Raw genomic sequence first — 25,835 nt, forward strand, 5'->3', positions numbered from 1 at the left:
AACTTCCAGCAAATCACTCTTTAACCTTCTAAACCCCAGCGGGGAAAAAAACCCAGTTTATGCAATCGCACCTCGTAATTTAACCCTTGAAGTCCGGGTATCATTCGGTAAAGCTACACTATCCTATCTCCAAGGCCAGTATATCCATCTTAAGGTGTGGCGCCCTTCAATTGTTGAAAACAACTCCCATCAGAGTGCCTAAAGACTGACCAGATTGTTTGATGGGTAATGGGGATCATGTACACATTCAGTCCTTTAACCCTTTAAATCTGATCTACAAGTGCAAGATGAGAGACGACCTGAAATGCGAGTGTAGCCATTAGTCCCAGACGATGGAATACATCACATCAAGCTGCCCCGCTGAGATCTGTTGTGGGAAGAACCTCATTTTTCCACTCCACAGCTGTTAAATGGATAGCCAAACTAGGCATTCCGTCATAAGTGCAAGTAACCACACCCACCAATCTGTAGTGCAACAGTTAAAGAATTATAATGATTAAATGAACGTTTTCACCAAATCCAGAGTATTACAGGATCAAAGTGATGGAATGCAAACAGGTTGCTGCAAACTAAAAATAGCACGGGACAGACATGCACTGGACAACCTCGTGACCGAGTCCGAGCTAGATTTCAGAACTTGCCAGTTTATGGAAAAGAATTCAGAACCCCTTAATTCAGTGAAAAGGGAACACATGAAAACCAGATGGTTTGATTGCAAAACACTTTAGGTTACTGGTCATGTCTCTGCTGATATTAATTATCTTCTCATACATTGGATTTAATAACTCTTTCATGCACCCCCACTACCCCCCTTCCCTACATCAGTGCACCGCGGTTAAAATTAGAAAAGAGCAATCGAACTGAAACGATGTTAAGAAACAGTTATAACCGGAAACTATCTGTTCCTTTTTAATTCCTTAAAGATTGTGCAGTAAGTACTCTTTAATAACTCACTTTGAACTGACTTGGGCCTGCTGCAAAAAGGCAACCGGTGCCAGGGAACCTACAAAGTTTTTGGGAATCAAGTGCAATGTTTGAATTTAAGCCTGTGGGCTACTATTTGGGTGGCCTGAATGGCATCAGGATCCAATGCTGTAGCAAGGAATAGGCATTTGTCCTGATCCCATGTATGATACATAGCTAAATATTCTATTTCATTGGATTCTGCAAGAGTCTTTGCTGCTTCCTGGGTGAGTTCGGCAAGGCGATGGCACAATGGCATTGTCGCTGGACGAGTAATCCAGGGACCCACCATCCGCCACAGCAGATGGTGGAATTTGAATTCCCTAAAAGTTATAAAGGAATTAAAAGTCCAACGATGACCATGAAACCATTATCGATTGTCACAAAAACCCATCTGGTTCATTAATGTCCTTTAGGGGAGGAAATCTGCTGTCCTTACCTGGTCTGGCCTACACGTGACTCCAGGCCCACAGCAATGTGGCGGACTCTTAAATGCCCTCTGAACAAAGGCAATTCGAAATGGGCAATAAATGCTGGCCTAGCCAACGACACCCACATCCCACGAATAAACAAAAAGCTCAGCCGCATCTCTGACCACAGGAAACAACAGGCGGGCGAAGCCATTGCAATAATAGCCCAGACTTTTCCAAGCTGGGTCGGACGGGGTCAAGGGTCGTTCAGCCACTCAAAACATTAGGTGCATGAAACAAATAACTACTCACCTTGCCATCGCACCGATGCAGCAATTCCTTGAACGAGTCAATAAGTATTTTCACTCTTAAAATTCTTGCATAGCCTGGTTAATAAACTGGTTTTCAAACACTGCCAGTTTCCGGGTAGCCGAATTTGAGGTACTGTACCCACAATCAATTAAAATGTCAAGGCATAATTGTTTTTTTTTTATAAATCCTAATATCTGAGTGCAGGAGAGAAAAAGGAATGTACATACTTTTGTATGTCTACTTTTCTCTCATTAACAAGAACGATCACATATAACCTCTAGAGTCTTCACTCAATTGTAAAGAAAACAATGAGCGTTTATACTGCACCTTTAATGATGTAAAACAGCCCAAAGTGCTTCACAGGAGTGATTACCAAACAGAATTTGATACCAAGTCACATAAGGAGACGTTAGGGCAGGGTGAGCAAAAGCTCGATCAAAGAGGTAGGTTTGAAGAAGCGTCTTCAAAGAGAGAGAGAGAGAAGTGGAGAGGCTTATGGAAGTTATTCCATAACTTAGGGTCCAGACAACTGAAGGTACAGCCACAAATTTCAAATGGTTAACATGTCCAAATGAGACATAGCAACAGCAGAAACTTGCATTTACACAACTCTTTTCATGAGTTGAAGGTATTCCAATGCACTTTTACAACTAATTAAGCACTTTTCTAAATTAGTCACTGTTGCAGTTTATGGAAACACAAAAGCAGCCATCTTGTACAAACTCCCACAAGGGTTTCTGGAGGGAGGGAAGGAATCAACAGGGAATTAGTCTCAATCAGTCAGTCTTCATGCCCTCAGAATCTTTGAACAGCACCTTCCAAACCTGTGACCGCTACCAGCTCGAAGGACAAGGACAGCAAATGCATGGGAACATCACCACGTGAAAGTTCCCCTCCAAGCCACACACCATCCTGAGTTGGAAATATATGTCGCTGTTCCTGCACTGTCGCTGGATCAAAAATCCTGGAACTCTCTTCCTAACAGCACTGTGGGCGTACCTACACCACATGGACTGCAGCGGTTCAAGAAGGTGGCTCACATCAAGGTTATTAGCTCAGATCTGGAAAAAAAAATTGTTCGGGAGTCATTGCCATACAGTTGGATTTGATGATGTTACCAATTTGACTCGGATCAGCAAATATGTAGACTTCACAGAACTGGAACAGACCATTAGGGCCAACAGGACTGTGCTCTCACCAGCTTCACCTCACCCTATCAACATATCCTCCTACTCTTTTCTCCCTTGTCATTATCCAACTTCCCCTTAAACGTGTCTATTTTATTCGCCTCCTTGTGGTAGCAAGTTCCACATTCTCACCAGTCTCTGAGGAACTTTTTTCTACTGAGCTCGTTACTAGATTTATCATCTTCCTTATATTTAGGGCCCCTAGTACTAGGTTCTCAAGGGCAATTAGGGATATGCAATAAATGGTAGCCTAGCCAGCGACGCCCGCATCCTGTGAATGAATAAATAATAACTTGGCACTGAGTGGGGAGTGAGAGATTATTCCCAACATTCTATTTTGAAAAAAGTAAGAACCACTCCCAATTATACTGGCAGATGGAGGATGACTTGTCCATTGTCAATTTGCCAACATAATCACCTGATTCTGAGGCATGCTTTTTTGAGATTAACTTCAACCCAGTACTCCCTCCCACTTCAGGAATTTGGATCACATATTCTAGCCTGGTACCTAATGGGCAGTAGCGAGCACTGGGTAAGCGCCTGCAGGGAAAAATTTGCAGGATTATGGGGAACGATGGAGGGAGTGGGTTGAGCTAATCTGCTGCTGCAGAGTACAGGCAGAGGCTTGACGGCTTGATGGTTTTAACCATTCTACAGAATCACATTCTATCAATGAGTAACACAGCTTTGCAGGTAACCCACGGGCATGTCTATCACCAAAATACTCAGCACAAGGTAGCAGTTTTCAATCGGGAGCCATTTCCCCAGAGACTCTTGGTAAACGGGAAACATCGATGGGCTTAGATGCATCCTGTACTCATGAACTTTGACAACTGCAGACGTTCAAGGCAGCAATGCTGAGAAAAGGTTCCTGTTTCCAATTTGTAAAATAAAATCGAGCTGCAAGGCCAGTGAAATGATGTTTTGTTCCTGAGAACAGCATGGCAGAGCAGCAAGTGGACTTGGAATCAGATGAAATACGTAGCTTGTCAGAGAAAATATATCAGGAGCATTTCTTCTTTAAGGATGTCCAGATGCGAGTCAGGCAATTGGGGGGTGAAAAATCAAATACTTCAAATTCCACCATGTACCATTTAATAAAACACTTGGCAGGTGCCACCACTTGATGTCAAGTGCACCATTCCCCAAGTAACACTGTTTTACTGTTCAGGAATGTTGGCTGATTCTAATCCATTTTAGGAAGTTTACCTTAAGGGTTTCGAGCATATCTTTGGTTGCTCTGTTAATGCTCATTAAAAAGTGAGCACTTAACACAAAAGCAAACGTATTGGGAGTGCAGAACATTTAAAACATCTTTTCGGGCCTTGACAATACACCGAGAGATAAACAACTATTGCGCTTAGCATGTTTGCCTGAAATTTTTATTGCCCTTTTAACAAAGGCTTGTTTATCTGAAAAGGATTAGCAACACAACTAAAATGATGGACAGGGCACTGCTCAGGGAAATCAAACACCAGATTAAAATTATGAAGTGAACAGACTTGCGTAGAACCCAGGACTAGGGGCCCTAAATATAAGGAAGATGATAAATCTAGTAACGAACTCAGTAGAAAAAAGTTCCTCAGAGACTGGTGAGAATGTGGAACTTGCTACCACAAGGAGGCGAATAAAATGGACACGTTTAAGGGGAAGTTGGATAATGACAAGGGAGAAAAGAGTAGGAGGATATGTTGATAGGGTGAGGTGAAGCTGCTGGGAGCACAGTCCTGTTGGCCCTAATGGTCTGTTCCTGTTCTGTGAAGTCTACATATTTGCTGATCCAAGACAGTTTATTAGTCAAATTGGTAACATCATCAAATCCAACTGTATGGCAATAACTCCCGAACAATTTTTTTTCCGGATCTGAGCTAATAACCTTAATGTGCAGATTGCTCCAATAGGAATAAATCCATCTGTACAAATGTAATAAAGTGCTTGTACTGTTGTGTTCCCACAGCACAACTCCCAGGATGGTCAACTTCTGTGACTCATGGAATTAGCATTTGTAAAATTGCTGCAAGATGTTCATTCTTGCGACAATTTTCACTGATTCAGTGACTGAAAAATTACTTTGCATCTTTGGTCAGGGGCACAATGCCCGAAAGAGAAGGTTCTGACTAGCACCGAGAGGCCGGAGTAGACGGGACGTCCAGAAAACATAGCAAACATTCTCACTATGTGGCTCAGCAGTAAATATCGGGCAACGACCATGGTTCTGGTGGGTTCAACCCTGCAGAAGCTACATTTCAGCAAAAGGTTCACTGTTTGGAAGTATAACACGGTGTGGAAAACGCATGGGGGTGGGGGGGGGTGTTGTATGAGGGACTCTTTTTGAGGGAGGCTTTTAAAGGAATAAAAAGACAAATGTTCTGAAAGGGATTCCCTTTCGGGTGGCCCTTTGAGCAATCAGGGGTCACCACACTGGTGAAAGGTTACAACGGCGTCTGCAATTTCCATCATCTTGTCCTATAGCGGAAGATGTGAATTCCTGCAATCAACAAGGCACAAAGCTCAGCTTACACAATTAATGCACTTGAAACAATAAATCAAACAAAGCCTTTGCAGCGCTCATCATAATACTGCAATTCAGCACGCTATATCTGAGCACATTATCACACAAGAGCTCCCTCAATCTCCCAGGCTGGCTCAAGAGCTGTAAATATTCTCTATGAAGTGTGTCAGAAGAACAAAAATATCCTACTGAGAATGTCATAGCAAAGGAAGCTTTCCCCCCATACAATAAATGTTCTTCCTTCAAATACTTTCCTGTCCCGTCAATCACCCAGCAGCAGGCAAGTTAACTTGTCTTTAGCAGTTTTCAATGTTTCTACAACAGCCACCGCACTTCAAAACAGAACAATTTAATTGGCTCCAAAGTCCTTTAGGTCACCTTGAGGTTGCAAGATCTACCCTTCTCTCTTAAGGGTTCCAGTTAAGAGATCTGAAGTTGTTCACTTAAGCCCACTGGTTCAATCGCGCTCAACACAAGCTCCAGAAACAGAGCCTATTTACACTTCCTCGGGACCCATCTTTAGTTTCCATGTTTATCCCATTTTCACCATCTCTGCTCTTGCGCCATCATCCCCCTTCGTTACTCATCGCTCCCGCTTTCCCCACTCTATCACAGACCTTCACCTTTCTTTTTTCTCTTTACCAATCGCCATCATACACCCACCCCTGTTCCCTGACTCCGTATTTGTCAACAAGCCGTTAATCTCCAACAGCTTCCCGTTCTGAGGAAAGGTCAACGACCTGAAACGTTAACTCTGCTTCTCCCCCTCCACGGATGCTGCCTGACCTGCACGAGTCAGGAGTGTGATGGATTGCTCTCCACTTGCCAGGGCGAGTGCAACGATTGGTTAGAATTTGGAACACACTGCCTGACCGGGTAGTGGATACAGATTCAATAGTTGCCTTCGAAAGGAAATTAGGCGAACACCTGAAGGAGGCAAACATGGCAGGGATATGGGGAACAGGCAGAGGAATGGGATTGACTGGATTGCTCTTTGAAAGAGCCTGTGTAGACTCAATGGGCTGAATGGCCTCTTTCTCTACTGTCCTGTTCTATAATTCTATTAAATGTCAATTGGCAAGACTCAGTCAAATTTTCATACATACCACATCAATTCTATAATAAAGTGAAATCAGCGTTCACAAAACACAGGACTTAACAAGCCACTAAGAGCAGCCACAGGCAGCTATGGAATTTGACTTCAAATTGAAGGCCCACTTCAAACCCCAGTTTGATGTAACAAGTCAACCCTGGTGCATTCTTGACATAACTTATCACTGAAGTGGGACCTCACATGGCTTAACTGCGTGCAGCAGAAATCCTGCTTAATCCACGCAACTGTCAGGACAAGCACTTCGACTTGGGCTTAAAATATTTATAAATACTTCAAAGCATCATCGAACACCTAGACAGGCAATCTTTTAAGCATCGCGTTTGGGAGTTGGATCAATGAAAACGTGTCGAAAAGTACATCGTAATCCCAATTATATGGACAAGCAGCTAGGTTCACAATGCAGTTTGAAGGCTGGTGCTGAGGGATAGACAGAGATACAGAGGCAGGAGAGAGAGAGAGAGAAAGAGCGTGAGCAAGCGAGAGCACATGCGCAAGCGAGCGAGTGCAGTGCAACGAAAATTACCGAAGGGAACATAAAAAGGAAATGAAATAGCTTCAATGTGTTTTTTATTATGCTTACGTTCTTATGAACTTGATACCAGAGGAAAGCACTCAATGACATACATCAATGACACCATGAATGCCTCACATGAGTTGCTGCATCTGTTCCTAAACAATATCTTTTATATAGACTATACAACACAGAAACAGGCCATTCAGCCCAGCTGGTCTATTTCATACTGTATTGTATTTTTCACACGAGATTCCTCCCACCCCGTTTTATCTAACCCTTTCAGCATTAACCATCCATGCCTTTCTCCCTCACGTGTCATTGAGTATCCCTTTAAAAGCACGTTAACCTATTCACCTCAAATACTCCTCGGTGGTAACGAGTGCCACTTCTCACCCGCCCCTCCCCCCCAGTCCCTGTGGGTAAAGGAAGTTTTGGAAACTTCACAAGCCTGAAATTAAAAATGGCGCCTGAAAGGAAACCAAATGTGTTCGGTGCTTTCTAAGGGAGAGGGGACTGTACCTGGAGTGAGGGGCCACCCACAAACCTCACCCACATTCACCCAGCGTTACCTTCACAATGCAGACCCAACTCCTGCGAGTATCAAGTCACACACCTAACCGGCACTTAGACTCAGGGTGGAGCAGTTGCAGAAGTTTTCTGCAGACCGAACTCATCGCACTCGACAGTGAACTTGCATCTGGTGAGGGTGATAGGACTTATTCTTTTAGCCAAAGTACACTGAAGGTGAACGATTCAACTTATGGAAGAAAAGTTGAAGATAATTCTTTCAAGGGGTGGGTGGGTGGTGGTGGTGGGTGGTTGGGGAACACAATGGATTCCAAGTAGTTTCCAGAGTCATCGCGTTACAAATCCCCATGGTTATTGTGTTTTTGCTAAGGGAGTGGTAGGGAAAGAGAAGAAAGAGAGACGTCCTTTTCCAGGATATGGCACAATTCAAATCAACAGGAAGTCCCTCTATCTCACACTCTGACCTCGATCCTTAGGTTTTTTAGGCAATCTGTTGTGAACACGGCCACATCCATTTAGTAATTTGAACAATCCAGATGTGCCTGCATATCTGGGACGATTGTTTTTTATTTATTTATTTATTTTTTTGCTCGCTACTCTTGATTTACTAAATCCCTGATCTCGTCAGGAAGAGTCAGGCACCTACTGTTGTAGCCCAGCCTCCGAAGTGTATGATTGCAGAATGCTAGGGCATTTCACACCGCAGCCATGGGAAGGTGAAGCCCCTGTTAAAAAAGGTTTCCCCCGCTTTGTGCCGAGCATGTTCAAATAGGTTTCAGTCGATTTCTATTTACAGATGTCTCCCTCACTTGCCAGCTGTTCGCAGCATTCCAGAAACGATCTGGAAACACGTAAATCACAACTGCCACATCCAACACTTCAAACAGCCAAGGACAGAGCAAATGGTTACCGCAGTAACCTATCACCACACTAATACATACTCTAACAGGGTATGGTGAGCTTGGTTTAATCGTCATTTCTCTTGGCCACTGATACAATTCCCAAAAATCCTTTTGATCCTTCCTGTAAGGAAATAATCTCTCTTCCTGCACGACGCAGGGGAGAGAATTAAATGAAAAGCTGTGTGATTTTTTTTTCCCCCCAGTGACTGGACTGGACTTCCTCAAACGAAACAGACTCGCATTAAGATAAAGAAAGAGCCAAGATGGGCTATTCAGGAGTTTTATGCTCACTCCACCCACAGTCCATACACGGGTGAGTCAAAAAGAAGGGGGCACTGATTTAAAATTTGGGGGCTGCCCTTTTAGGACCAGGATGAGGAGAATTTATTTCTCTCAGAGGGGTGTGCGACTTTGGAACACTGTCTCTGAAGGCAGCGGAGGTGGAGGGGCGGGGGGGGGAGGTCATTAAATATTTTTAAGGCGGAGCTAGGTTCCCTTGCCTAACAAGAATCGAAGGTTAATCAGGGATAGAAGGGGACATGGGATTCGAAACATAAATAGATCAGCCATGATCTTAATGAGTGGCAGGGCAGGCTCAAGGGGCTGAATGGCCTCCTTCTGCTCTTATTTCGTCTGATTATTCCAATATGATGGCTCCTTACTCCACCACCATAAACGGGATGATTCTCTACCGTCTTAAAGCACAGGGTGAGGCCATTCAGTCCATCTCTATGAAAGAGCTAAACAATTGGTCGAACTTACTTGCTTTTTACTCCCACTTAGCTCCATAATTTTTTCCTATTCAAGCGTATGTCCAATTCCCTTTGGAAAGTCCCTGTTGAATCTGCCTCCACCATCCTATGGGCCAATGTATTCCAGATCATAACTCACTGCGTAGAAGAAATTCTCATCTCCCGCCCTGGTTTTCTTTTGACAATTATCTTAAATCGTTGTCGCCTGTTTACGGACTTTCCTGCCAGTGGAAACAGTGGGGGAAAATTTTGACTTTGTTAAATAACATCAAACGGGCGCTCGCTAAAGCGATGGCCTTTCTCACCTCTCGTTTAGTTATCATTTCCATCGACTTCAACAACTTCTTCCCGGCAAATGGATGAAAGAGCCAGAGTGTGCAAACGCTGAAAGCTAACGTGCAAACCGGCCTGAGAAGCCTCGAAAAACTCCTCCAAAAGAAAACGGGGCCGGGGGTGGGGGGGAGGGGGTGGCGGTGGTCAGCTTATACGCTGCGTATGAAGGTGAACCACCAGCGCTGGGTGTGGGCTATCGCCAGCTTGGCCATTCGCCACACGGGTGCTGCTCTCTACGCAGGTACGTCTTAATCTCCCGCACATCCTTGCAACACAGCCTGCATCACCTGCTTTATCCTTGCGCCAAATTATAAGGGACAAGTAAAAAAGAAATCCATTTGTGGGGTGAAAAATTGAAACTGCTAATGCGTGCATGCCTCATCATCTTATACCAAGTATATACAAAAATATGATTATTGGGGACCAACAAAATGGGGCTGCGTTACACGCAGAAAAGTCTATTGGTGGAGAAGTTCTCTTGTGTTCTGGTAGGTCTCCTTCTTCAATATCATCGTCTTTCTCCCACTCCCCCAGTGCTGAATTATTTGTGAAGGGGGAGGACACTGACTGTAAATTTATTCTCTCCCCAACTAAATGCCCCCCCGCCCCCCAACGACCAGAAAAGGCTGCAGAAAGCTGCTTTTAGCTGCCAGCCATGGCTCAACTGGTAGCACTCTCCTCCTCTCCAAGTCAGGAGGTTGTGCATTCAAATCTCACTCTAGCGACTTGAGCAGAAGTATCTAGGCTGATTCGCCAAGGCAGTACTGAGGGAGTTCTACACAGTCATAAGTGTGGTCCTTCGGCTGAGACTTCAAACCAATCTGCCCAATCTCCCCGTAAAAGATCCCACGACCCTATTTCGAATAAGTGCAGGGAGGTTCTCCCTGGTGCCTTGGCCAATATTTATCCCTCAACCAACATGTCAAAAGCAGAGATAAGACCAAAAAAAACTGCGGATGCTGGAAATCCAAAACAAAAACAAAAACAGAATTACCTGGAAAAACTCAGCAGGTCTGGCAGCATCGGCGGAGAAGAAAAGAGTTGACGTTTCGAGTCCTCATGACCCTTCGACAGTTCTGTCAAAGGGTCATGAGGACTCGAAACGTCAACTCTTTTCTTCTCCGCCGATGCTGCCAGACCTGCTGAGTTTTTCCAGGTAATTCTGTTTTTGTTTTGTCAAAAGCAGATTGGCTGGTCACTCTGCTGTTTGTGGTAGCTTGCTGTGTGAAAATTGGCTGTCATGTTTCCTACATTACAACAGTGGCGGCACTTCAAAAGGACAATTTGTTGCAAAGCGCTTTGGGACATCCTGAGGCTGTGAAAGGCACAAGTTGCATAAACGGCACTCTCAAACCCCTCTGGCTAATAGTTTAGCTCAGAGAGGCCTCTGGCCTGTAATTTATCCCTTTGTGTCCTCCATACGCACCCTCTGACAGTACAAACGTTTCAGCTGTAGCCTTCATAGCAGGTACTTTAAATCAATGACCAGTCAGCTCAGTCACTGGGGGCCCTTAAAAAAGGTAGCTCCATAATTTTCCTCTTTTAACAGCTTACGGTCCCCAGGGTCCCCTGATCCATGTGATGATAAACATCTCACTTCAAACATAAACTAAGGTGAGGCCGCTCTCAATGCGAACACCGTCAGGAACTCTGAACACTGGTGCCAGCACACACACGCAGGGCTCAATAGTCTCTCATGACTGCACAAAACCAGGGCTCAGCAAGATGATTATTCAGTCAGCCACAGGTGGCAAAGGTTCGAATTTGATGCCAAGTCTGTGCCAAGGTAGTTGAGCTCAGTCACGATGGTGGTAAGGGTGCTTAGAACTGTCGCTGGGCTAGGGCTGGGCAGAGGTCCATCTGCGCCCAAATGCAAATGCACCATTTGCCAGCGGAGGAGCGCGTGCCAAAGCTACTCTAACCTTGGCTTCTCCCCCTGCAGCCACCATTAAGACACACGCACGAACAATGCCCACCAAGGCAAGATAACCACGTACATACCATACCCCAACATCGGGTCAATCCTTCCGAGGGGACAGAGGTGAATACTGCCCAAGGGAAAAATAAAGAAACACAAACTCTATCCCACCAATAACCCTCCTCCCCTCCACTCTAAACAGACATTTAGCAGTGAGTTAATCTCTGCACTCCTCTGGTCCCAGTTCGTTGTGCGACCACCCCCCTCCCCCGATTTTTATTGCACCAATGCCAACTTTGCTGGGCTGTTGGCCCTGTAGGCCCCAAGCCTCTCCACCACACTCTCCTACTTTAAGACGCTCCTAAATACACACATCGTTGATCAAGCTTTCGGACCCCTGTCCCAATTGTGTTTTGACTGGCTCAGTATCAGATTTTGTGAGGCGCCCTCGGGGTATCTCACCAACTCAAGGCACCATGTAAATGCCAAGGTATTGCTGTTTTATAGAAAGGGTGCTTTTACAAATTAATTTAGCCCTGGGTTACTCTTTAAACAAAGGATTTATTCGTATAGATTCTGTGCAAACAATTAAACAAATTAAATATTTACTGTACCGCCGCCAGCTCATTTCATCCAATTGCTGAAATGAGCTCCTTGACCCACAGACATTACTGTTCAAACATAAAAAATTTATTGTTTTGTAGGCAAACATTATAGCCAATTTGTACACAGCTAGGTCCCACAATGAGACGAGCGAACAGGTAATCTGTTTTGCTGGTGAAGGTCGAGAGGGGAAAAACTGTTGGCTCGGCTACAAGGAAAATTATTCACCCTTGTTTGACTAGAAGCACACGAGCAAGAGGAGGTCATTCAACCCCTCAAGCCAGTTCTACCATTCAATGAGATCATGGCTAATCTTTATCGCAAATCCACATTTTAAAAGCTCACTTGATCGATACCTGGGACGGAGGCGTTACGAGGAAAGGTTGGACCAGGCTGGGCCAGTATCCATTAGAGTTTAGGAGATTGAGAGGTGATCTCATTGAAACATGTAAGATCCTGAGGGGACTTGACAGGGTCGGATACTGAGAGGATGTCTCCGCTTGTGGGAGAGACTAGAACTATGGGGACCCCAGTTTAAAAAAGGGGTCTCCCATTTAAGGCAGAGACAGGAAGAATTTTTTTTCTCTGAGGGTCGAGAATCTTTGGAATTCTCCTCCCCAGAGAGCAGTGGAGGCAGGTTTATCGAATATTTTTAAGGCAGAAGTTGACAGATTTTTGACTAACAATGGAGTCAAAAATTATGGGGCTAGGAAGAATGTGGATTTGAGATTGGCCATGATGTTAATAAATGGCAAAGCAGGCTTGACAGGGCCGCAAGGCCTACTCCTGCTCCTAATTCTTATGTTTGTATCGCTTTAACCTTTGATAGATTTTTGCTGGAGAATCTCAGATTTCAGCCAGCATTTACTGCTTTTTATTTTGAGACAGAGTTCCACACTCCTGCTACCCTTGGCTTGAAGAAATAATTGCCAACTCCCCTCCTGATTGATTCCTCTGTAATGTGATTTTTTTTTTTTGCGTCTACCTAAAAGGGAGTTTGGGGGTTGGGGGGGGGGGGGGGGGGGGGGGGGGCAGGAAAAGAGGGGCAGGTCCTCGGTTTTACTACTCATCTGCAAGACTCCCTTGGTACTGCACTGAAACGTCATCCTAGATTGATGCATGGGTCTTAAACCCACAACCTTCTGGCCCAGAAACAAGAAAGTGCTACCACTGAGCCCAGCTGACACTTAACTGCTCTTTGAATCAACTCACACTGGGCTTGCTGAAAGCTTTTTTCTGAAAAAAAGTCTCTCCCTTAGAGAATTGCCTTTGTCTTGAAATAAAGTACAAGATTTATGCTTCAGCTCAAGATATTCTCACGTTTGTGCCTGAACATAAAATATTTTAAAACTCCCAATTAAAGTAATTGGCTCTTCAATATTCTAGACTATTAAAAACAACATAAATTGATCACCCTCCAAATTAGTTCGCTCAGAGTTCCCCCTAATAAAGTCACTTTGGCTCCTTTTGAGAAGGTGCATTATTTACTAAATCACACACACAAAAGAAAAATATGTGGCCCTTCATTTGTCTAAATTGGGGAGGCGCAGAAGGGCCCATCGAACATGCACTTCTGAATGGTAGCTTTTGATATGCAGAATGGGGACCATAATTCATTAACTGGTTTTAAGTGGGATTTATTTTGGCAACTGAAAAAAAAATGAACTTCTTGAAGTTCGCAGAGTATGTTGGTGCTCTGCGCAAAAGACCGAGGATAAATCAAAGTTGAAAGGAAAATGGAACTTTTCCCTGCTGTCACTGTGATCAGAGGCAAGAATCCTTGAATCAGCACCAGCGGGTTACGAGTCACAAGCTGAACCAGGTATCAATGATGTTAAGTGCCCCAGGCAATAAATTCAAATACAATGGAAGATTTAACACAAACATCTGGACAAAGCCTCGGTCAAAATCTGTGCTGCAGGCAACGTGGAACAAGCAGACTGCTGACTTATCATCGCGACAGGACAGAAGAAGCATTTATATAAATTTCTTAAATCAGCAAAACTTGCACTGCTGGTTAGCCTGAAGATTCATGGTACTGACAATCTATTCAGCGGCTCTGACCCTGCAGTAATCACTCCACCAAGCATTGTGCAAACTGAACAGTGACTCATCCAGGGGATTTAGTTTCTAAGAGAAAGATATTGCATTTATATAGCGCCTTTCATGACCGGGGGATGTCAAGATGTGCCTTACAGACAATTAAGCAAAGTATAATCGGCGTCGTAATGTAGGAACCATGTTGTTGCAGTAACACAGCATCATTCTGAAACAGTAAATTGTGGGGCCATTAGGTCAACTAAAATAAGTGTCATCTTTAGCTCCCATGCAGGTGCCGGCAAAAATACAACTTACATTTATATAGCACCTTTAATGTAATAAAACGCCCCAAGGCGCATCACAGGGTCATTATAAAACAAAATATGACATCGAGCCACTTAAGGAGATATTAGAAACAAAAACAAAAATACCTGGAAAAACTCAGCAGGTCTGGCAGCATCTGCGGAGAGGAAGACAGTTAATGTTTCGAGTCCGAATGACCCTTCAACAGATATTAGGTCAGATGACCAAAAGCTTGACCAATGAGGGAGGTTTTAGGAAGTGCCTTCAAGGAGGAAAGCGAGGTGGAGAGATGTAGGAAGAGTATTCCAGAGCTTGGCGCCAAGACAATTGAAGGCACCACCGTCAACAGGGGCATGGTTAAAATCGAGGATGCACAAAAGGCCAGAATTAGAGGGACGCTGATGAGGGAGGGTCATAGGGCTGCAGGTGATTACAGAGGCAGGGGAGGGACAAGACCATGGAGGGATTTGAAAACTAGGATCAGAACTTTAAAATCAAGACACTGCTTAACCTTTACAGGCAATGAATGTCAAGGTGAGTGACCTGCTCTCTCCCATGACAGCTCATACCCGACAGCTGTTTAAATCTGAAGGGAGGAAATCACCATCCACCAACAAGGAAGCTCTTGCTGGGGGACGAAAGCCTGAGATTTTATTTTGCGTAATATAAACCTTTCTACAGAAGTGGAGTCCAATCAGTTTGCACTCCCAGATCTTTTAACTGAACAGAAATGTTGCTTTTCAGGAGATATTTTGACGGCTGAAGAATTTTGCAGGCAATTTTCCAAACGGTGCCCGATTTGAAGGCAATTGTCTGTCAGGAAGTACCAGTGACCCACCGGAGAATTTCTCGGTAGCCAGCTGTGAGGTACTTTTCGGTGAGCAGCCACGGCCAACATAAAAATGGGGGACAAAAGCAAACCAGAGGCTCCACCAAAACTCTTAAGTCACAGGGATGGGAGCTGGAGAAGTGTCTTCACGTCTGGAGCATGAGTCCACACTGCCAACTCAAAGTCTTCTTTGACAACTCCACTGGTCTAACATTTAGCGAATCTATACAAATTAAGCCATGTTCCTAGCGATTTCGAGCTCACTCACAAACAGGACAATGGGTCGGGGTGAGAAGTTTACTAGAGCTGCACTCCCAAGGTTGGATTAAGGCACATTGTTGGAGCTGTAAGAATTTCCTATTTCACCTCCTGTTTTTGAGTTGCTCTGGCTACCATTTGAAGAAAAATCATAGAATGCTTGCAGCACAGGAGGAGGCCATTCAGCCCATCTTGTCTATGCTGGCTCTCTGTAAAAGCAATTGAACGAGTTCTACTCCCCTTTCTTCTCTCCCTTGGGCCTGCAATTTTTTTCCCCCCATCAAGTATGTATCCAACTCCCTTTTAAAAGTTCCAATTGAATCGGCCTTCACCACCCTCACAGGCAAGGGTATCCCATATCCTAACCACTTGCTGCATGAAGAACTTTGCTGATTAAATGTTTGCTCGTGTATTTTTGGTGTCCCGAAAGGTGTTTGATAAAGTGCCACACGATAGCTTTAGAAAACACGAAAACAATGATTCGGCCTCAATTGGAGTATCGTCCAATTCCAGGCACTACAATTTAGGAAGAAGGTGAAACCTTTACAGATCCAGCACAGGCGATTTACGAGAGTGGTTGCAGGGATGAGGGGCTTTAGTTATGTGGATACATTGGAGCTGTTCCAAGTGAAGAAACATCTTCTCATCTCAGTCCTAAATGTCCGCCCTCTCAGCCTGAGGCAACAACCCCGAGTTCCAGTCTTTCCAACCAGCGCCTTCCAGACCCTCAGGATGTCTCAAAGTGCTTTACGGCCAATGAAGTAATTTTGAAGAATAGCCGCTGTTGTACTGTAGGAAGTAATGTACTGCACCAAGAACTGTAACACTGGTGTATGACAATGAAAGTGAGGCAGAGAGGAAATTTGATAGAGGTGTTCAAAATCATGACGCGTTTAGACGGAGGAGATGCAGAGAAACTGTCCTCATTAGCGGAAGTGGTCAATGACCAGAGGACACCTATTTAGAGCGATTGACAAAAGGGGCAACAGCGACATGAGGAAAAACTTTATGCAGCAAGTGGTTAGGATATGGAACACTCTTGCCTGTGTGGGCGGTGAAGGCTGATTCAATTGGGACTTTTAAAACGGAGTTGGATACGCACTTGAATTGGAAAAAAATTTGCAGGCCCAAGTGGGAGAAGAAAGGGGAGTAGAGCTTGTTAAATTGCTTTTACAGGGAGACAGCATGGACAAAATAGGCTGAATGGCCTCCTCCCGTGTGGAGCATTCTATGATTTTCTTTTAGTCAACCGCTAAGAATCTCTCTCCCCTTCAAAAGGAGTGGATACATTGTATTGGGGCAGAGTAATCCCGATTAACTAGTCACCAGACATTCAGCTTCATCTCAAATCCTTTTTATTCACTTCATTCTTTAACAATTATCCTCCACTTACACACAACAACAGCCAATCAAAATGTGATGTCATGGTTATTTCAATGTACAGAATTCGACAATATAAATATTACTGACAAGCCTGTGATGAGCCGGTTTTTGTTGTTGCTCTGCACTCTCTCTCTCTCTCTGTATTAGTACACTGATGGTCTTTTTTTTTTGTCCTATCTCTCACTCTCTCTCTGGCCCTTTGCTCACTCTTCTACAAAGAGAACTATGCTCTGCATTCAACCTATGTTACGTGGTTTGAGTATGAAGTGCCTGATTGCAACAAATGGGCGTATGAGTCACAAAAGGCTATTGCAATCCCATTTCTTAATAATGCCATGTTATCAATGGCATTGGTATATAATTAAAACAGGGCCCATCTTATCACCAATAAATATACAATTCCCTGCTCTCACAGCAACAGCACGTGCTTTGCAGACACGCACGTGCATTGCTTCACACATCGTGCTAAGTCTTTTGGCTGCTAACGTACAATTGGAAATTCAACATGACTTTGAAAAGATGTGGTCACTTGCATCGGAGACTGTTCCATGCCCAACATGAAGCAACCAGGTTTTGCACCCTTCTAAAGCAATACTTTGTCGCCATCTTCACTTTCAATGTCATACACCAGCGTTACAGTTCTCGGTGCGGTACATTACTTCCTATGTTACAACAGCGGCTACACTTCAAAAGTACTTTGTTGGCCGTAAAACACTTTGGGACATTCCGAGGGCCTGGAAGGAGCTGTTTGGAAAGACCAGAACTCGGGGTTATTGCCTCAAGGTGCACATTTAGGACTGAGATGAGGAGAGGTTTCTTCACTCAGAAGGTTGTGAGTTCTCTGCCCCAGAGCCTTGTGGATGCTTAACCTGGAAGTGTATTCAAGACTGAAATCAATCGATTTTTGGGCACTAAAGGAATTAAGTGATTTGGGGATAGGACAGGAAAGTGGAGACGATGTTCTGCCATGATTTTAATGCCTGGCGAAGCAGATTCGAAGGGGCATTTGGACTATACTGCTTCTAAGTACAAATGCAATTCCCAGTTTTGGTGTAAGTACATGGTAGGCGGTCACTCATGCCTTGGTTGGACCGTAGAGTTGCCAACCTTCCAGGATTGGCCTGAAGTTTCCAGGAATTAAAGATTAAAGATTAATCTCCAGGACACAACTGTGAGCAAAACCCAGGAGAAAAATCACAGGGGGGGCACTAATCTTGGAAAAAAAATTCTTTAAATATTTTTGTTTAACGGTTATTAAAATATTTAGAAGGTGCTGCTGTCTTGTGAAAGCCTAGCTCCAAGCACGTACTTTGCAAAGACTCGCCGTTTCAGTACTTGTCAACAGCTCCCCAAGTAGCCCAAAGCACAGCGACATTATCTCAAGTTACCAGAGCACAGAACTGCAAACTTTATTTCTATTTATAGGTAGACAGAATATCAGCACCAGTGCTATTCAAAAGGTCAAAAGCCAGGCATTCCTCAAGACTGCTCCGTCTGTTTTCAACAAGCCTCATCTAAGTGTTTGAAAGGATGATTTATTTTAAAATAAACTGAAAGCTCAGGTTAGATGTGCCCAGATGCCCATGAAGGATCGGTCCTAAGTAACCCCATGTCACCAACTCCGCTCAATCCCAATCGGTCATGTCAGGCTCTGCATCACGGAGGCGAACTACACGTTCATTTTCGAGGCAGTGAGACACATGTAAACGTGGTGCTGCTGCCCACCCTTCCTCTATAAATATCTTAAAAAGACAAACAGAAATTGCATTACTGTGAAAAGTCAAGTTTGCTGATGTTTACCGAAGTGTACCATCGACAAGGTGCACCGTAGCACCTCGCCAAGGCTCCTTCAAAAGCACCTTCCAAACCCACGACCTCTACCACCTAGAAGGACAAGGGGAGCAGATGTATTGGGACACCACTAACTGCAAGCTTCCCTACGAGCCACTCACCATCCTGACTTGGAACTCCGCTGTCGCTGGGTCAAAATCCTGGAACTCCCTCCCTAACAACACTGTGGGTGTACCTATGCCACATAAGTACACCCACAGATCACTGGAAGTATTTAAAGAGGAGGTAGGTGTATTTTTGAAATATCGGGGAGTTGAGGGCTATGAGGAGCTGGCACAAAAGAGGAGTTGAGGCCTGGGGCAGATCAGCCATGATCTTATTGAATGGTGGGGCAGACTTGAGGGGCCGAATGGCCTACTCCTGCTCTTATTTCTTATGTTCCTACGCACACGGACCGCAGCGGTTCAAGGCGGCGGCGCACTACCACCTTCTCAAGAGGCAATTAGGGATGGGCAATAAATGCTGCCCTAGCCAGCGACACCCACATCCTGTGAAAGAATAAATACAAAGAGAGGGATGATAGAATTTTGCATCACTGAAGGATGCCCATTAGCTTTGTTGCAGCCGAAAGAGCTCACTATTTAGTCTCATTCCCCTGCCCTTCTTTCCCACCGTTTCATATTGTTTTAAATTACTTTTCAACTTTATGCCCACTCATGATATGGTTAGCATAATTTCTACTTCTAACACTGCCCCTTGTATGTCATTTCATGCCCCAATAGGTCCCCATATTTTAAAAGTGCACATAACCCCTCCCACCCTTTGTTCTTTTAGCAAATGCCTTAAATTTGTGTCCAATTCGCTGATTACTAACTCATCCATGTGGTGAATCTGAGGTAACTTTCCACAGATCAATTCCCTCGCAACCTTTAAGCATTTCTAGACTCGTGCTGAGTGTGATGCCTGTCACTTTAAGATCAGTTCAACTGAGGGGGGAGGGGGGGGGGGGGTCACGTGATTTGTTCAACCAATGGGTGGCTTGTGCAGGGGAATAAATTCTAGGGAGGGGCTTCCCAGGAAAGAGAAGATGGTTGTATACAGCTGTATGATGGCTGTACCAGGGGCTGGCTGTGTACAGTCGTCTTCTCTTTCCTGGGAAGCCCCTCCCTAGAATTTATTCCCCCACACTAGCCACCCATTGGTTGAACAAATCACGTGACCCCCCCCCCCCCACTCAGTTGAACTGATCTTAAAGTGACAGGCATCATACAGAGCATAAAAACCAGCAGAGATTTGTTGGGCTGAATGGCCTGTTTCCGTTCAGTGACCCGACCTCTGCTTAATCCTAAGGAAGATTCTCGAGCACATTCTCTAAGTTTCTGATCCGCGATGAATCGCCGCAACTCTTAAGCTGGAGAAAAAGAGTTCTAGGATCATAGAATGGTTACAGCACAGGAGGAGGTCATTCAGCCCACCGTGTCTATGCCAACCCTCTGCGAAAGCAACTCAACCAATACCACTCCCACATCTTTTCCCTTCAGGAAGGAACTGGCCCCTGGGCAGCGAGAAAATGAAACCCCATAAAATGAAGTGATCGGCATAATCAGCACAAGCCAATGAACTGCCACGCAAAGCAGGGGGTGGTTTAAGGAGCCCACATGATTGGCCAAGATAACTACAAGCACTGGCTCCCATATATATTCTGCAAGGCTGACAGAGGTATGACTGACCTCCTCATCTCTCATGCCCTTTGGTACCATTACATGCAAAGGAAGATCGAACAAATTTCTGGGAACTGCACTGCACCACGTTAACTGAAAACCACAGAGACAAACATTGCTGGTCTTGAAGGAGAGATAACTGTGGCCTAAACCCCGATTCGTACAAGTTTAGTATTACTTTTGTTTTTATGCTCTACACCTTGAAAAAGAAAGCTTTATTAATTTGCCCTCCCAGTTATAAAGTTATGTGCATTTAAACTTGTGTTTCTTTTCTTTAAGGAAGGATTTCATTAGTGTGTATCCCCTTCTCTTTGCTTGCTCTTCCTCCTGGCATTTCTCTGCACTAGCTGGCATCTATATGGCCAACCTACCAACTGGTCAATGTCCCCGTGAGGTCACCTACATCTATATGGCCAACCTACCAACTGGTCAATGTCCCCATGAGGGCACCTACAGTCTTCGTCAGGTATTACGGTGCTGCCTATAGGTTTCAAATATTGTGCCCTGACACATGACACTGACAGATGGCAAAGAATCAAGTGGAGAAGGTGGTTTACATCCAACCGGTCCAAAAAAAAAGTATGACTAACCACTGCTCTCAGCCTTTTAGCTCACATGGCTCAACATCATCAGCAAGCCTTCCATTCCATACGTCATCAGCAAGCCTTCCATTCCATACGTCATCAGCAAGCCTTCCATTCCATACGTCATCAGCAAGCCTTCCATTCCATACGTCATCAGCAAGCCTTCCATTCCATACGTCATCAGCAAGCCTTCCATTCCATACGTCATCAGCAAGCCTTCCATTCCATACGTCATCAGCAAGCCTTCCATTCCATACGTCATCAGCAAGCCTTCCATTCCATACGTCATCAGCAAGCCTTCCATTCCATACGTCATCAGCAAGCCTTCCATTCCATACGTCATCAGCAAGCCTTCCATTCCATACGTCATCAGCAAGCCTTCCATTCCATACGTCATCAGCAAGCCTTCCATTCCATACGTCATCAGCAAGCCTTCCATTCCATACGTCATCAGCAAGCCTTCCATTCCATACGTCATCAGCAAGCCTTCCATTCCATACATCATCAGCAAGCCTTCCATTCCATACCACACCCCTGTCCAATTTAGAATTTTGTAGCTTTCTCCTTTTTTGGTAGGAGCATCTACAACATTCCCTCTTGCATTTTAACGCAAATTATACCTCTGCTTCCGAGTTTCCCTTTCAATAGGAAACTCGAGCACTAAGGAAATCAAAGAATACAAGAATAGGTTGAGGTTTTGGTCTCCTTATTTGAAAAAGGATATAATTCCGCTAGAAGCAGTTCAGAGAAGGCTCGTCCAAGTCATTCCTGAGCTGAAGGGCTCATCTTACGAAGAAAGGTTGAACATATTGGGCCTATACCCATTGGAGTTGAGAAGAATGAGAGGTGATCTTTATCGAAAAATACAAAATCCTGAGAGGACTTGATGGGGTTGATACTGGGAGAATGTATCCTCTTGTGGGCGATCAAGGGAAGGAGGAGCAGGGATCAGGTTCTCCTCAAATCCATGTAACACAATGATCTCTCATCTATACACACATTCTGCTGTAAAGTGCCAGTTTTGGCATCAAATTTAACGAGTCAATAATGTTACTCCCAATTTCTGAACACACCATTCTGGCAGCTATTTTGTACTTGTAACATTTTGCTAAAAAACAATTTGGATTTTATGAATAGATTATTTTTACTTATACAGTGATTGCCTGCAGTGAAAGCATTTATATTAGGTACATGCATAAGTATAAGCCAGTGAAATTAAGGGGCTACACTCTAAAAACAGAATGAAGTCCCATGACTCAGAATGGAAAAGGAAAGGATATTGCAGCCCTGGCTAAAACAGGAACTTCTCTAGTTGTTGATGATCAAGTTACGTTCTGAACAGAATCCTACACAACTACTTCGGCACTTCTAAACACTTTAGCTGTTCAAAACGTCAAGTGGGCGCATTCCATCCTAATACTTAAAGCACACAGCTCACAATAGACATCCCAACACTTGGAACAAGGTTAGATACTCAGCTCACTCCCAGAACAGCGATGCGCACAACCAGATTCCGCTCCAATCAAGGGACCCACTGCAACTCGGATGCTGCAGCACCAACAGGCGTCCTTACCCCAACCCTCGCCCATCCACCCCAGAGTCCATGGTAAATGAAATAAAAACAAAGAAAAGAAAATAGTGGAAATACTCAGCAGGTCCGGCATCATCTGCAGAGAGAAACTGAGCTAACGTTTCAGGCCGATGTCTTTTCAGCAGAACAGAAGGAAGACAGAAATTAAGGAGTTTTTAAACCAGTAGAGTAAGGGAGGGGTGGGGAGGACAAAGGGGAAGGCGTGTGATAGGGTGGAGGGTGGGACAGATTAACTAACAGAAGATTTCAGGATGCAAGAGGCAATGAGAGTGGCGATGGTTATAGCAAAGAAACAAAAAGGTTTTGTCCGAGCGAGGCACGACTGGAGACATAGCAACAAACGCGATATTACGCTCAAGACGGCTGGCGAAAAGCCATTGCAACTTGAAACACTAACTCGGTTTCTCTCTTCACAGATGCTGCCTGGTCTGCTCAGTACTTCCAGCACTTACTGCTTTTATTTCAGGTTTCCAGTATCCACGGCATTTTGCTTTTGTCATTCATTCAAAGCCACCACATCAGTGTGACGAGCTTCTAACCGGAGACGGGAAGGCTGCCATCGCCCTCTTCAGCAGATTTCAGTTCAAAACATAACCGTGGGCAACCACTGGCACAAGCAGAAAGCAGTATTTTATTGAATTAGATGGATTTACGGTTGTAATCATTTTACTGCACCTCCCCTGCCAGCAGAGCATTCAACTGGTTCTGGGAAGATTCTTGGGCTATTGCTGACAATGGAAAGAGACCATTCAGCCCCTCCAGCCTGTTCCGCCATTCAATGAGGTCATGGTTGACCTGTGATCCACTCTAACCGGCTCAGTGCAAAGAGAAAACTCCTTTTGTCAGCATGCTGATTGAGGAGCACGAACCCCTAAGACCTTGGTGCCCTTACCACTGCAACTTGCACATACATACATACATACGAATTAAGAACAGGAGCAGGCGTAGGCCACTTGGCCCCTCAAGCCTGCTCTGCCATTCAATAAGACCTTTGGAATTCTCCACATTCTCACCTATACTCTATAACCTTTCACCACCCACCACCCCACCCCAGCTCTGCCTTAAGATTATTCAATGACTCTGCTTCCACCATCTTTAGAAGATGAGAGTGCCAACTCCCATGCTAAATATTGCCATCTGGATTCGCGACACAAGGTTTTCACATGGGCTGGGGGAAGAGGTACCGGAATATCCGGCTGGGTACAGTAAACACCGGCGGCAGAATCTTACCTCTGCATGCTGAGTTTCAAGGATCCGGTGCATGCCTTGATCTTATTTTGAGCTGCCAGATGAGCCATTCCATCGGTGCTGACCCCATCGATGGACAGGACCACATCTCCGACCTCAATGCTTGCATGAGCCGCTTTCCCACCTTCCGACAGCTGGAATAAGAATTGGGGAGAAAAGTTCAGATACATATGTACGCACACATGTACACATTCACCAGATTCTACTCTCAAAGGTATCTAAGATTGAAAGCTCATTAAAATTACCATCACACCACAGGAGTATCTCTGCACTTAACATTCTCTCAGTTGCAACAGTTGTAATGCGCCATATCCTCATGATAAATACAGTGAGGAAGTCAAACGTGACATCCACTGCAAGTGTGTTGCAGAGCATGGAATATTTTAACTCCCGTATGTCTCAAACATGGAACAAGCTGCTTCTGTGGTAGCCAGGGAAATAAATATGCTGTCTATTATGCTATCTTGTACTGCCTTTGGTAAGCAAATTCTTTCAGGTTGGGCTAAAGTAGCAACTGCTTTTAACACAAGTACAATGAGTGAATTGAAATCTCATGATTAGGAAGCCAAATGTATGAATAGGGAGAAAAAGAGATAAAAAGGGCGAGAAAAAGCAAGGGGGTGGGGGGGCCAGGGGATATGGGAGAAAGACAGAGAGAGGGGAGAGAAAAAGAGTGAACAAAAGGGAGAGAGGAAGAAAGGGTGAGAGCGGAAAAGAGAGGAGAGAGATTCTTAAGAAGCAAAGTAATGGTACCTCAAGAGCCTCCAGTGTAAGGTGAGCAACACACGAAGGATACGTTCCTTAAAAAGGTGCAGTTCTAGACTCTGCAATTATTGGGCTCAGCCTTTTTAGGTGAAAAATTAAAGGGAATGGAGTTTACCTTTCCCAGGCCTTATTCCACAAGGGTCACTCAAGACAGGATGTTGCAATTAACAACTATCCACAAAGGATTCTAATGGGTACCAGAGCGACAACTTCCAGCATTCCAAACCATAAACCTCTTTTCCTCCTGCTTACTGCCCTACAGGCGTAAATCTGTTTAAGCTATTCTGGAAGTTTCCACCCATGCTTGAAGATGATTAAATCACTCTGTGCATCACCTGCTGGTGTTCATCACTTTACATGTTAGCACTAAATCAGTGACCTTTGCCCCGACACCAAAGTAAAGATTTACAATTTAACATTTTATAACGATGTAAAACATTTGTTACCAGTGAGCAGAAACCTTTGGGTATAATAGGAACATGTGTCGCTGAATTTAGTTTTACCCTCCCTTAGATTTAAGAGCACAAGGTCTTGACAATGTAAAAAATGAAAAACTTGCATTTATATAGCACTTTCTACAACCACCAGACATCTCAAAGTGCTTCACAGCCAATGGTGTACTTTTATAATGTAGGAATGCCGTAATGTAGGAAACCCGGCAGCTAATTTGCATTCAGCTAGCTCCCCAACAGCAATGTGATAATGACCAGATCATATCTTTTGTGTGATGTTGGTTGAAGGATAAATATTGGCCTGTACACTGCGGATAACTCCCCTGCTCTTCTCTGTAATAGTGCCATGGGATTATTTACATCCACACAAGCAGGCAAACGGTTAAACGTCTTGTCCAAGAGACAGCACCTCCGACAGTACAGCACTCCCTCAGTACTGCCCTGGAGTGTCTGCTTTGGTTTTTGTACTCAAAAACCAGAGTGGGATTTGGATGCAGAATCTTGTGATTAGGAGGTGAGTGTGCTACACACAATTGTGACACACAACATTCTGCTAAAAGAACTAGATAACAATGGGCTAGAGGGTAAGTGATCTGAGGAATGTGTAAAGATGCTGAATAACTCCCAGCCTTCAGTTGTAGCAATGGGATATGGTACAGCACATCAAGAACGCAAAAAGGACTTGATCATTTTATACAGAACACAGATGGCTGAATGATCTCCTTCTGTGTCCTAAATTTCCTAATGATTCCTATGAACAAATGTAGCTTTTTATACTGAGTATAACATTAACACACACACACACACACACACACACACACA

General features: G+C 44.4%; 1 protein-coding gene across 10 annotated transcripts in view; it reads right to left on the reverse strand.

Moving 5' to 3' along the window:
• LOC121281498 (PDZ and LIM domain protein 5-like) overlaps positions 1-25,835 on the reverse strand; it is a 247,665-nt gene that overhangs the window by 157,548 nt on the left and 64,282 nt on the right. For all 10 annotated transcript variants that reach the window (XM_041194460.1, XM_041194452.1, XM_041194514.1 and 7 more), the window contains exon 3: positions 23,779-23,930. In XM_041194460.1, the coding sequence (XP_041050394.1) occupies positions 23,779-23,930 (152 nt within the window). The remainder of the gene's footprint in view (positions 1-23,778; positions 23,931-25,835) is intronic.

The sequence above is a fragment of the Carcharodon carcharias genome, chromosome 1 (assembly GCF_017639515.1).
Source record: "Carcharodon carcharias isolate sCarCar2 chromosome 1, sCarCar2.pri, whole genome shotgun sequence".
In the NCBI taxonomy this organism is placed as follows: Eukaryota; Metazoa; Chordata; class Chondrichthyes; order Lamniformes; family Lamnidae; genus Carcharodon; species Carcharodon carcharias.